The following is a 12,349-nucleotide window of genomic DNA, read 5'->3' as shown; positions in this document are numbered from 1 at the left end:
CAGCTCGGCAGGTCCTGAGGGCCCAGGCGAAGGGTTTTCTCTCTCATTCTCAGTGCAGCTGTGGGAGAGGGAAAGGGCGTGTGCGACGCGGTTTATACTTTTAAAAGGTCCCTCCGCTCTGGGGAGAATGGGTTGTTGGGGCCGAGAATAGAGGCAGGAAGACGGAAAGCTGGCTCTCAGACCAGGGTGGTGACGATGAGCAAGCGAGGGGTCATCCCACACGGTCGAGGGAGAACCGACAGGATGAGCTAACGAGGCAATAAATGTGGCGAGGGTGGGGATGAACGAGAAGAAAGAAACATTGCTCCCAGGCGTTAAGGCCTAAGCAGCTGGGTAGATGGGGGTGGTATTTACGGCCTCCTGGAGAATGATGGAAATCCAGGTTCATTTTAGCCCCATTAAATTTGAGATACTTACAAGACATCCACGCGGAAATGTTGAATATGCTGTTGGTTACGTGCATTTGAAGTTTAGAAAAGAAGTCGGGGTTAGAAATAAAGATTGGGGGGAGCCACGTGAATTTGGGTGGTAGTTAAGCTGCCAGCGAGGGAGAGCTGACCACAGACAGTCGGGGCGGAGACGGGGAAACCGAGGTCAGGAGCCCAGAGCCCGCCTGCGCCTCGAGGCCTGGCAGAGGAGAAACCCCGAGAAGGAGACGGCTGGGGAGCCACCTGGAGCTGGGCGAAGGAACAGGGAGACAGGCGGCCTGGGGGTCTCAGGGAGGAGGGGGGCGTGGACCGTGGGGCCAAATATGGCTGCAAGGCCACGGAGAATGAGGACAGAAAAGAGGCCATTGGGTTTGGCAAAATGAAAGCTGTTCGTGACCTTGGAAGAGTAGTCTCAGTGGCCCCTGGGAACGGAGTCCAGTTAGAGCGGACTCGGGAGAGAACGGAGGTGATGGCCTGGAGCGGGAGGACAGGCTCTTTTAAGGGCACGACCTGGACCTGCGGCTGCTGGTGAAAGTAGGGGCAAGGGGAGTGGGCCCCCCGGGGGGCTGCCCCGCCCGTGCGGTGCTGGAGGAAGGTGGTGTGGGGGAGGGGGCTGAGACGTGACCACAGGACCGTGGGTTCCTGTCGTTGCTCTGGGCCTGCATGAGCACCGTGTGAGTGGGGAGGGTCTGAGACCCCCAGGAGCTGGACCGCTGTCCTGGCGGCGGACCTTGTCAACAGCTGGCGAGGGAGGAGCCCTTTGCCCAGAGCTCGTGCAAAGGGCTCCTGAGCTGTCTCTGCCTCTCCTTACGGGGCATTCCAGGGTTCCGTGTGGGGTCCTCCCTTCCCCGCACAGCTGTTGTGTGGCTTCCCCTTTCAAAACTGAAGGCCTGGCCTCTGGGCCACTCTTCTGTGAGTGAGGAAAAGAACTCCCTGCCCCCTCCCCCGTAAAAAAGTTGGTTAAAGAGTGATGGGGAAAGGCAGAACAACTTCCTCTCTAGAATATTCTCTAGGCCTTGAATAGTTTCTCCTCCACCTTCCCTGAACTCATGAGTTTGGGTTAAAAATACACACAGGTATCCAAATATGCTGCTGGGGAGGACTGGCTGTCACTTCGGAGGGGGCGGGTCTATTTACTGAGATGAGGAAGCCTGGGGGAGGAGTGGGTTTGGAGATGTGAGCTGGGGAGATGCTCGGCCCAGAGTAGCAGCTCACTATTTAGGGAATGACAGTGAATGAACTGCTGGTAGGCTTAGGGCCGTAGGAGTGAGCAGTGTGTGTATCCGGGCACAGCGAGATAGAGGGTGCCGTACCCATCCAAGACGAGCAGAGATCCAGGCTTTGGCTGCGGTTCGTGTGCAAAGGGGGTGCCGCTGGCAGGAACCGTGTCGGGTGGGGGGGTGTACGCTGCTGGGGAATGCAGACGAGTCCACCGGTTTCCTAGTATGATGAAGAGGGGATGCGGCTGTCCCCAGGGGAACGTGGAAAGAGACAAACCAGAAGGCCGGAGTGCTAGTCACAGTTTGTCACTCCATGTGCCGACCTTGGGGGGAGAACCCCTTACGATCTTGGAATCTCTGCTTCCTCATCTTTGAAATGGGAAGAATATGAGCGGCCTTCCTGGCCCACAAGGTGATCGTGGGCTGTATGTGAGGTCACAGATGCGTGGCTTCCAGGAAGACATGTGGATGCTTCTCTGTGTGATTTTAGGAATGAAGGTCCATTGACGATTCTGATGGGTGTGAACTTGGACCTTTGCACGTGTGAGTGGAGAAGTGAAGTTTGAAGTGTGTGTCCGATTTGCGTGGGAATTAGAGATTGGGTCTCTCTTTCGCCTGGCGTGCGTGCGTGTGTGTGTGTGTGTGTGCACGCGTACACGTGTGCGTGCAAGAGAGAATTCTTCCATGTGCTTGTACTGTTACACACATGCCTCTGCCTCCAGTATTTGAATATATGAGAATTCGCGATTAGATGGTAGACGGTGCTTCTCCTCGTGGGTGTGCATGCTGCCTGTCTGGAGTGTGGGCTTCCACATGCCTCTTGGCACTGCCACCCCACGTGAACCTGGTCGCGTTGCAGCTGTCGACGCTGACGGGTGCATGCTGTAGGGTGCTGATGGGCCTCTCCCCACAGTCCTGTCTGCCTCCCTTCTGTGAGTGCTCAGGTACACTGAGCCTCTGCCAGACCCCAGGGGAGGCTCAGGCCAGCTGCCGCTGCTCCCCAGGCCCCACCAAACACGGGGCTCCTCTGCAGGTGTGACACGTGGCCACTGAGCGGCGCTAGTTTGCCCGGCATGTTCCGCATGGGTGGGTGTCACTTTTATTAGGAAAGGAGCAGCATTTGTCAACCTCTAGGTCCAGGCAGGGCCCATTGGGCGGGACGGGGTCTGTCAGCTCAGGAGCTGGAGCCGGCTCCCCTGCAGGTGTTCCAGATGCGTTATCCTCCACCCGAGCAGTGACCTGAGCTGACAGTCTTGTTTTCCCAGGAGGCCTGTCTGCCTCTGTGGGTGATGCCCGCGCCCAGGCACGCTCACATTACATTGACCATGTTTGAAAGGACACAGCACGTGTGCGTGTTCGTAAGCGTAAGAGATCTCTCTGCAAGGCTACAAGGGTCGATGCTGGCCTTTACCCAGCTGAGCAGGACGAACCTCCAAGGCTTCTGTCCAGGGCAACCGAGTTGCACAAGTGCAAGGGTCACCACTCACATCCTGGAGGCCCCTGGAGTGGTGGCCCTGCCTTCGGCCATGGGCTGCTTTTGCGGCCTGGATGGTGTGCATGGTAGAGCATTTGTCCCTTGCATTTTTTGTGAGATTGGAGTGGCTGGGGAAAGTGCAGCTCTCCACCCAGCTTCACAGGATTTCCAGAATCGGTCTGTGCCTGCCGTTTAGGAGAAGTGAGGGTGCCAGTGGGGCCCGATGCTTAAGCGTCTGAGGCGGTCAGCTCTGCGAAACGAGAGCTCCTTTGCGTCTCGGAGTGGATGCTTCAGAATCTGGGCCCACGTGTTTGCACATGGCAGGGAGTCACGTCACCCCCTCGGGAGTCTGCAGAGGGCAGCAGGCACGTGGAGGAGGTCCGGGCGCACAGGGGACTCTGTGCCCCTCCCTTGAAACCAGCTGGTGGCTGAGGGGCTCGTGGCTCCTAGAGGTCGGGGTGAACTGAACCTGTTCGTTTTTCTTTCCCAGAAGAGACAGAAGGAGAAGACACCACATGTCGATGTGGGAGCCACGCAGCAGCCACCTGTATGTGTGGACCGGTTTGCGTGTTTGTGAGTGGTTACGTGTGGGTGCGGGTCACCGCGTCTTTGTCCTTGTCATGGACAAGTGGCACTGGGTGTGCGCATCAGTGTGTGCCGCGATATGTGCGTGTGCATTCCGTGCGCACGGTTCGTCCCTTTCAACACGTGCCTGTGTCGGTGTGCGTCTAAGGCGTGTGACCTGTGCGTCGTGTGCTCTTCTGTGCAGCCTGAGCGGACACGTGTCGGTGTGGGTGGAGCTCTCACGGGGGCAGTTGTGCACAGCCACGTGTGGGCCTCCCTACGGGCGTGTGGGCACATGTAAGTGTCCCGTCACCAGTCTGTGGCTGTGCACCCACAGGCACGTGTGAGAGCAGCGGGTGACCGCCCTTCCGCCCGTGCGAGCCCACTCCCGCGTGCTCTCCCGTACGTGTCACGTTTGTGTGTCCCCGCTGCCACCTGAACGCCCTCTAGGCCCTGAGCTGAAGCGCTCACCAGCGGTGTTGAGGGTGAGCTGTGGCGGTCTGCGCACACCCTGTCCTCTGTGGTTCTTATCAGCCGTCGTGGCACAGACCCAAGCACTCACTGTTCGAGGGCGATGCGAAGCCTTTCTGTAACGTGGGTCTGCTTGTCCCTGTCGTCACCCTCTGACGGTATCTGCCCCTGTAATCCCAGGCCGCAGTCTGAGCGGGAAAGGAGAGGGACAGCAGAGGAAGAAAAGTCTCTGGCCTCGAGTTAGAGGCCAGGCCAGCAGTGGGCACAGAGTGGGTACAGACTGATGCCCCAAAAGCAAAGGAGAGCAGGAGGGCGGAGACCTGGCGGCCTTTGTCTGATGGCCCCACAGGCCCTGGGGACTAGGAAGTCGGTCCTGGGCTGATCCCACCCCACCACCCCCCCGTCAGCTACTACAGGGCAAGGATTCGAGTAGGAAGGCCCGCAAACGGGGGGCACCTGCTCTTTGCATCTTCCCCCACCCCCCGCCCACAGGTCCTGGGCTCTCCAGTTTGCTCCCCTGCACCACGCGCCCCACCCTGTCCCCGGCGGCTGGGGCGGGCCACGCCCCTGTGGCTGCCCTGCGTGGCCTCCAGCCGGCGGGCGCTGACCGTGGCTCTCGCCTCTCTGTGCCAGGCGGGAGCGGAGGCGCCGGCACCACATGTCGGTGTGGGAGCAGCGCACCAGCCAGCTGAGGAGGCACATGCAGATGTCCAGCCAGGAGGCCCTCAACAAGGAGGAGGCGCCACCCATGAACCCACTCAACCCCCTCAACCCCCTGAGCCCCCTCAACCCGCTCAACGCGCACCCCAGCCTCTACCGGAGACCCCGGGCCCTGGAGGGCCTGGCCCTGGGCCTGGAGAAGTGCGAGGAGGAGCGTGGCAGCCGTGGGGGGTCCCTCAAGGGGGACGGCGGGGACCTCTCCAGTGCCCTGGACAACCAGAAGAGCCCCTTGTCCCTGGGCAAGCGGGAGCCGCCGTGGCCGGCCAGGCCCTGCCATGGGAACTGTGACCCGACGCAGCAGGAGGCTCGGGGAGGGGAGACCGTGGTGACCTTTGAGGACCGGGCCAGGCACAGGCAGAGCCAGCGGCGAAGCCGGCACCGCCGTGTCCGGACGGAGGGCAAGGAGCCGTCCTCGGCCTCCCGGAGCCGGTCCGCCAGCCAGGAGCGGAGTCTGGATGATGGCACACCTGCCGACGGGGAGAAGGGCCGTGAGCCCAGGAGCAGCCGCGGGGCCAAGGAGCCCACGATCCAGGAGGAGGAGCGGGCCCAGCACTTACGGAGGTGAGTGAGTCCCAGCGGCGTCCCTGACCAGCGGTAGAGATTCTTCAGTGTAAGCCTTGGTGAATCTCGGTCTCCCCTTTCGTAAAGTGGGGATGATGCTGACGCGCCTTGATGAGGGCTGTGTAAATATGACAGGCAGTGGAGCGGGAGTGTGGCCCAAACCCAGGGGCTGCTCTGCGGCGTCTCCTGTTGGGAGTGGGCCGCGGATAGACGGATGGATGGACGGGAATGAGGCGGAGAACACTGCCCGCGGGGTCTCAGCTCCTCTGCCCGGCCGGGCGGGCCTCCCCTCGCCTCTCCCTTCCTGCCTGCAGCAGCCTCTTTTGAACGGCTTCTTGAGGTCTGAGCACCAGCCGTGTCCTCTCTCTCGACAGGACCAACAGTCTGATGGTTTCCAGGGGCTCCGGGCTGGCTGGGGCCCTCGATGAAGCGGACACACCGCTCGTCCTGCCCCAGCCGGAGCTGGACGTGGGCAAGGACACGGCGCTGACGGAGCAGGAGCCGGAGCCGGAGCCGGAGGGCAGCAGCGAGCAGGCGCTGCTGGGGGAGGTGCAGCTGGACGTGGGCCGAGCCATCAGCCAGAGCGAGCCTGACCTCTCCTGCGTCACGGCCAACACGGACAAGGCCGCCACCGAGAGCACCAGCGTCACCGTCGCCATCCCCGACGTGGACCCCTTGGTGGACTCGGCCGTGGTGCACAGTGAGAACACAGTCTCTGTCCCCTTCACCCCCACTGCCCATCACACCCAGTCTGGTCACGGCCCCAGAGTCGCCCCAGCAAAGCCACGTGGAAAACTCCGGGACGAAATCATCCTTCACGTAAAAATGAGCGGCAGTTTTGTCCTGGTTTGCAGGAGAAATAAGTTAGAGTTTTCTCCATCTTAAGTTTTTGCTCATAAAATGTCCTTAAGTCTTTGGCCCCTGTGACCGCATTAGAGTCTTCAGGAAGATCACGTGATATCTCGTACCCAGTTACATGTTCAGCTGTTTGATTCGTTGTATGAATAGTTGATGGCCTCTTCCGCGACTTCCAAGGCACTCTGCCACCCGGAAAAATTAGGGAACCTGTGATGGAGCAGAGATGGCTCTGCTCACTGTGCGGCCTCCAAGAAAACTTTATGTCTCTTCAGGCCTTGGTTTGTCGCCTATAATGGGTCCCCAACCCCCAGGCCATGTGAGGAACTGGGCCGCATAGCGGGAGGTGGGCAAGAGGGCCAGCAAGGGAAGCTTCATCTGCATGTGCAGCCGCTCCCCAGTGCTAGCATCAGCGCCTCAGCTTCATCTCAAATCATCAGGCATGAGATTCTCATAGGAGCAGCGGTCCCTGGTGCCACACAGGTTGGGGACCGCTGTGTAAAGTGAGAGCACCCACGAGCCCTGAGGGCTCTGTACTCACGTTTTATGAACCTGTTACTCTTAGCCACTCGCTTTCTCCTAGGAGCTTTTAGTCACACTTCCCTCACAGTTCTCTCGGGCCAGGGTGCTAATCTAGGAGACCTCAAAGGGAAACAGGGTGAAAGCACTTAACCTGCACCCCATCTCTGCCCTAACCACACCCAGCCCTAACCCCACCCCCAGCTTGCCTACTCCCCCACCCAGCCCCAACTGCACCCACCTTTCTGCCCCAACCCCACCCCCACCTTGCCTACTCCCTACCCAGCCCTAATCAAAACCCATTTTGCTCCTCTGAATACCCCTCAATTGCCCTCTAACTGCACCCATTCCTGCTCCCTTTAACCTCCCCCACCCTTAGCCCCGCCCAACCCCATTCCCCCTAGCCCTACTCCTAATCAGACTCTATTCCTAACAACCTCTCATCTTCTAACTATACCTCATTCCTGCTCTAACTTCTCTCTGAGTTCTGACCACCTATTTCCTGCCCTAACCCCATCACTCCAGCCCTAATCCACCTATTCTTGGTGCCCTAACTCCTCACCTGCTGCCCCACGGTCACTAAACTGTGAGCACAGGATTCCACCCTTGCTTTTTCCCTCCGACTTTTTCCGCATTCTTCTCTTCACAGAACGGTCTTCTCTCCCTGCGTGTCTCTCTTCCGCTGCTCAGCCTCCCTCCCTTCACCTTCTCCACACCCACAATGCCAGTGCTGCCTGAATAAGTGACGCTCCCCACGCCCAGCGCTCCTGGGGTTGACTGGGGCGTATCTCAGGATCTCAGATTCACAGCCTCTTTGGGCGTCTGTTTAATTTTATACTCCAGTTAATAAGTGTTTTGGACTCTCGTTTATGAGAAATGATGTTAAGAAAGGTTGGCCAGTCCATGGCCTTGGTCATAGGTAAGAGCGTATCATCAGAGAACTTTTAAATACTTCAGATGGCTTAGCTTGTGGAAGGTTCTGGAAGGGGCAGAACCTCAGAACTTTCCTGCTTACACAAGGTTCTAGGGTAGAGTCACTCACCGAAGGGGAACATTATGGTCTGACTGGACCCTTGTCCTCACTCCGATGGCCTCAACCTCTCTGCCACTTACCCCTCCTGTGACTTGCCTATGAAACAGTGGGGGGCCCACAAGCGCCCCCCAGTCTGGGCCCTCTCGTTCTCTCGATCTTGGAATGTAGTCATGGACCCACCATTGCATGAATATTGCATTCTCGTCTCTACATTAATCACAGCTGGAAAAGGCACAGCCAGAAAGGCAGCCGCAAACAGAATAATGGTTCCCTAAAATCTTCCATGGAGGGGCGATTTCGTTAAAGGGATGTCGGATTTTGGCTCGGAAACCCATACCGTCTCCGTGACCTTAAGATAGATGCCCGGCTTCCCTGAGCTTCGGTTCCCCCATCTGTAAATGGGAATAGCAGTGCGTGCCGCTTGGAGGCCTCCATGTGAAACTTCAGTAGCGGACACGTACGAAGAATCCGGAGTTTAGACGGAAATCTTGTAAGCTCGACAGCAGAAACAGCCATTCGGTTACCCAAGGAAATGCGATGAGAATGATTTGCACACCACGTAGAGTTGGGGGTAGGGCGAGGCTAGGAGGAGAGCGAGGCCTGAGCTCAGTGCGAGGTAGCAGACACCCCCGATGCCTGCACGGCGCCTCGCCGGGTGCCTCCCTGTAGCCCTTTCTGTCCTCTGCGTCCCATCCCCAATGGGAAACAAAGGGCTCCATTCTCGCGCGCGGCAAGGTTTCTGACAACGGCGCCGTCCCTCTTGCAGTCGGCAGCAAGACCGATGGTGAAGCCAGCCCGTTGAAGGAGGCGGAGCTCAAAGAGGAGGAGGAGACGCTGGGGAAGCAGCCGCAGCAGGACAAGCGAGAGACGGGCAAAGCCATGGTGCCCCACAGCTCCATGTTTATCTTCAGCACCACCAACCCGTAAGCCCCTGCCCCCCGCCCCTGCCCGCGTCCAGGCTCCGGGGAGGAAGGGACCGTCAGGGTGGAAGGACTGTCAGGCCACCTGGGGCCAGAACGCAGTCTGTGGGATGCAGGCTCTTGAGTCAGAATCCCCGAGACTCATGAACACCTGTTGCTGCTTTCCTCAGGAATCTTAGAATCGAGGTCTTACCTTTATGTTTCTGGGTTCTTATGATTTCCTTGCTCTGTTACGGTGTCCGGACAGTGGGGCAGTAGACGGCAAGACACAGCGGAGGGCAGCGTGGAGCCACCCCGAGTGTGTGTGGTCTGACGCTGGCTGCTCCCCATGGCTCGGGACATGTTTGCAGATAATGCGTCTTGGCCTGCGTACCGCAGCCTCTAACCAACCTGATTACCTTCCCCTTCTGGGGCTTTAAATCAAGGGTGGTGCCTGAGAAATTAAATTGCTCTCCCCAAGGCTTCCTCCGGCCAGGGCCTGGCTGTCTGGAAGGGGCTGATGTGTGTGGGGGTGGGGGTGGGGATGAGGGGACACGGACGGGTGGGCAGTGGGCCAGCTCAGCGGGCGGTCTACCCCCACAGGATCCGCAGGGCTTGCCACTACATCGTGAACCTGCGCTACTTTGAGATGTGTATCCTCCTGGTGATCGCGGCCAGCAGCATTGCCCTGGCGGCCGAGGACCCCGTCCTGACCAACTCGGAGCGCAACAGAGTGCGTGCACGGGGCCCCTTGCCAGCCGGCGTGCCCTGGTCCCGCCCCATCCAGACCCCTCCCCACCCCAGCATGAGAGACAAACCAAGCAAGGTTCCTTGGTTTGGGGACGTGAGGAAGCATTGAGACCCACCAGAGCCCACCAGGGCCCCGGAGGGGGTCTGCAGCCACCTGTGGGCTTGGATGGGGGCATCGCCAAGGTCATGGGGAGCTGCAGCTCTACCGCAGGAAGTGGAGACACCTGGAGGTCCCAAGGGTGTACGTCAGGAGCTGCGATGGGGGTGGGGAGGATGGGAGCTGACAAGGATTCCAGGTCCAGAGCTGGTACTTGAGGGAGAGGTTTGTGGGATGAGTCAGATCCGAGAAGTTAAGATCTGGCCAAGGGGCAGGAAGGGCCAGGGACTGGCCACTGGGTCGTGTGGCTCCAGCAGGGTCCATGGTGTCCGTCCTCCCTGCATCCAGCCAGCGCTTACGCTTTCGTTCTGAGGTCGAAGCTGGGGTGAGGAGGGTGCAGGACAGCTCGTCCCTGGGCAGACGGGAGCGCGCGCCGCCTGGCGGCCCCGCACCACCGCTTCACCCCATCGCGTGTGTCTTACAGGTCCTGCGGTATTTCGACTACGTTTTCACTGGCGTGTTCACCTTCGAGATGGTGATAAAGGTAAAAGCCTCTAGAGAAAATCTGGGCTTCAGAGTTTGGATGGGTCACCTGTCTGCTCCTCTGGTACAGTGTCCTTCCTCAGTGCTCTCTGCTCCTGGACCATGGCAGAGCCCCAGCGAGGCCTCTGCAGCCCCCTCCCCTGGCCTCGGGCTGCGGGTGAGGGCTGCCTGTCGTGGTCCAGTGTGACTGAGTGGATCCCTTTAGACTCAGGTAGACCTGTGGAGGGGCCAGGCTCACTCAGGAGGCAGCGGGGGTGCAGACAGGCTTGGAGACAGCAGTCGCCTCCCCGTCGCACTCACTGGTTTGAGCCTGGATCTGTGCCAAGGCAAAGGGTGGGGTAGGGGTGCATCTTCTTGGACTGCACCCGGTCCCAGCTGCACTCACCGCCCTGCAGCCTGTTCCCCATCAACCCCCATCACCCCGACACCCACATTTCTATCTCATTGCTGGTCTCACCCACCTGGGATTTTTTCCCATCTGTTTGTGACGATGCCTGGGGCTCTGAGCCGTTAATGAGCGGGGGATTGTGGCAGCCGAGGAGTCTAGCTGAATGCGGTGGCTACGAGACGGGGCCTCAGGCTTCACACCTAATGTGGAGAGAGCCTGTGGGACCTGTTCTCCCGCTCTTTGGGTCCCTGTGTAGGGTGGGCCGTGGACACGATGTCCATGGAGACTTCACCGTGGGGAGCCCTGAGCTCAGGGCGCCCGCCACCCGCACCTCTTGGGATGACTGGTGGCTGTCCGCGTCCTCCTCCTGAGTGACCAGTGACTGTCCGTGTCCTCCTCCTGGGCTCTCACTAGTGGCTGTCCGCATCCTCCTCCTGCAGATGGTAGACCAGGGCCTGATTCTGCAGGATGGATCCTACTTCCGAGACCTGTGGAACATCCTCGACTTCATCGTCGTGGTCGGTGCACTAGTGGCCTTTGCTTTGGCGTAAGTAACTCGCTTCCTGTTGGTTCACCTTCCCTCCCCGCCGAGCCCCTGGCTGATTCGAGGCCCTGTCCAGAACCAGCCTGAGCAGTGGTCTGGGCAGCGCAGTGCCCAGGTGTGCCGCCCTGGACACCTGCCTCCCGCGGCCCTCAGCCGAGCCCCCGAGAGCCTGCCGGCTTCAGCTCACGTGCCCTGAGTGACAGGGCTGGCGAAGGAGGCGCGGGGGTCACTAGGGGGAAGTCACAGGACCCGAGTTCCTTTCTTGGAGATGGGTCAGCACCGCGGGCGAGCAGTGCCTCCTGGGGCTCAGGGAGGGACCCGGGGCTGGCCGATGCACCCTTTCATTTCTTGATTCTGTCAAAGCTGCAGCTTGAAAGAAAGATGCCGAGAGTTGGGGGTCACGAGACCCTCAGCGTGGGGTGGTTCTCTGCTCATGGGCCGGTCCTCCCGGGGCTGCTCCAGGGACAGAGACCGCGTTCGTGTGTTTAAGGAAAGGCTTCCCCACCATTCCCGGATAACACACAGGGAGACAGCCTTGAACTCTGACTCAGGAGACTAAACCACGCTCCTTACCTATGGGGAATTGTTTTTGGATGCTGATCTAGCTGCAGCAACTTTTCAACCCCATGTGACATTTCCTCTGGAATCCAGCCAAGGAACAGGCTCCCCAGCCCTCCGGGGCGTGTCTGAAGCAGGCATGTCATCAGGGGCCTTTTCTAAGCTGGCGTATAGAGTGCCTCAGAGGACGAATGAGCTTCCGGGCTCTGTCTGCGCCTCGTTCCACTGCCCGGGCAGTTGCACGCTCTTCCAGGTGGCACAGTGGGATCCCCCAGCCTGCCAGGGTGTGACCGGCAGCCAGGTCCTCTAAGCGAGGCTGCGATAGGGCAGAAGGAACACATGGGTGAGCTGCCGTCATCGATGGTAGCCACGAAAGGGAAGGCACAAAATACCTCGCCAGGTCCAAGTGGTCAGCAGGGGTCATCCATCCCACCTTTCCCCCCGAGCACCTCCAGCCGCCATCTCTGTCCTTTCTGTCAGAGAAAGAAGTAGGGCGAGAGTTGAGAAGGGACGTCCTGGGGTGGTGAGCTCTCTGCAGGAGAGGCAGAGGTCCCCAACTGGGCTGAGAATTTACAGTCTCTGGGAACCGGGAGGTGGGCTGTGTCCATTGCTGGCCCAGCCATGGCGGACCCTCCAAATGAGAGCTGGCTTGAGTGTGGCTAGCGACCCTGAGCTGGGCTGGCAGAAAGGACAGTTCCAGTGTCCCTTGTCCCCATGTGCCACCA

General features: G+C 59.6%; 1 protein-coding gene across 15 annotated transcripts in view; it reads left to right on the top strand.

The window, feature by feature from the left end:
* CACNA1E (calcium voltage-gated channel subunit alpha1 E) overlaps positions 1-12,349 on the top strand; it is a 498,756-nt gene that overhangs the window by 432,118 nt on the left and 54,289 nt on the right. For 14 of the 15 annotated variants that reach the window (XR_005656965.1, XM_039881316.1, XM_039881318.1 and 11 more), the window contains 7 exons: positions 3,613-3,669; positions 4,791-5,438; positions 5,813-6,138; positions 8,612-8,768; positions 9,348-9,477; positions 10,076-10,135; positions 10,963-11,069. Coding sequence is in view for 14 of the 15 variants with exons in the window: in XM_039881316.1 (XP_039737250.1) it covers positions 3,613-3,669; positions 4,791-5,438; positions 5,813-6,138; positions 8,612-8,768; positions 9,348-9,477; positions 10,076-10,135; positions 10,963-11,069 (1,485 nt within the window). In the remaining variant the exon portion in view is untranslated. The remainder of the gene's footprint in view (positions 1-3,612; positions 3,670-4,790; positions 5,439-5,812; positions 6,139-8,611; positions 8,769-9,347; positions 9,478-10,075; positions 10,136-10,962; positions 11,070-12,349) is intronic. The other variant, XM_039881319.1, reaches the window with a different exon arrangement.

This window comes from Pteropus medius, unplaced genomic scaffold (genome assembly GCF_902729225.1).
Source record: "Pteropus medius unplaced genomic scaffold, Ma_sr-lr_union100, whole genome shotgun sequence".
NCBI lineage: Eukaryota > Metazoa > Chordata > Mammalia > Chiroptera > Pteropodidae > Pteropus > Pteropus medius.
Note: the sequence above shows the minus strand (reverse complement) of the source record. Positions and strands in the feature narration are given on the sequence as shown.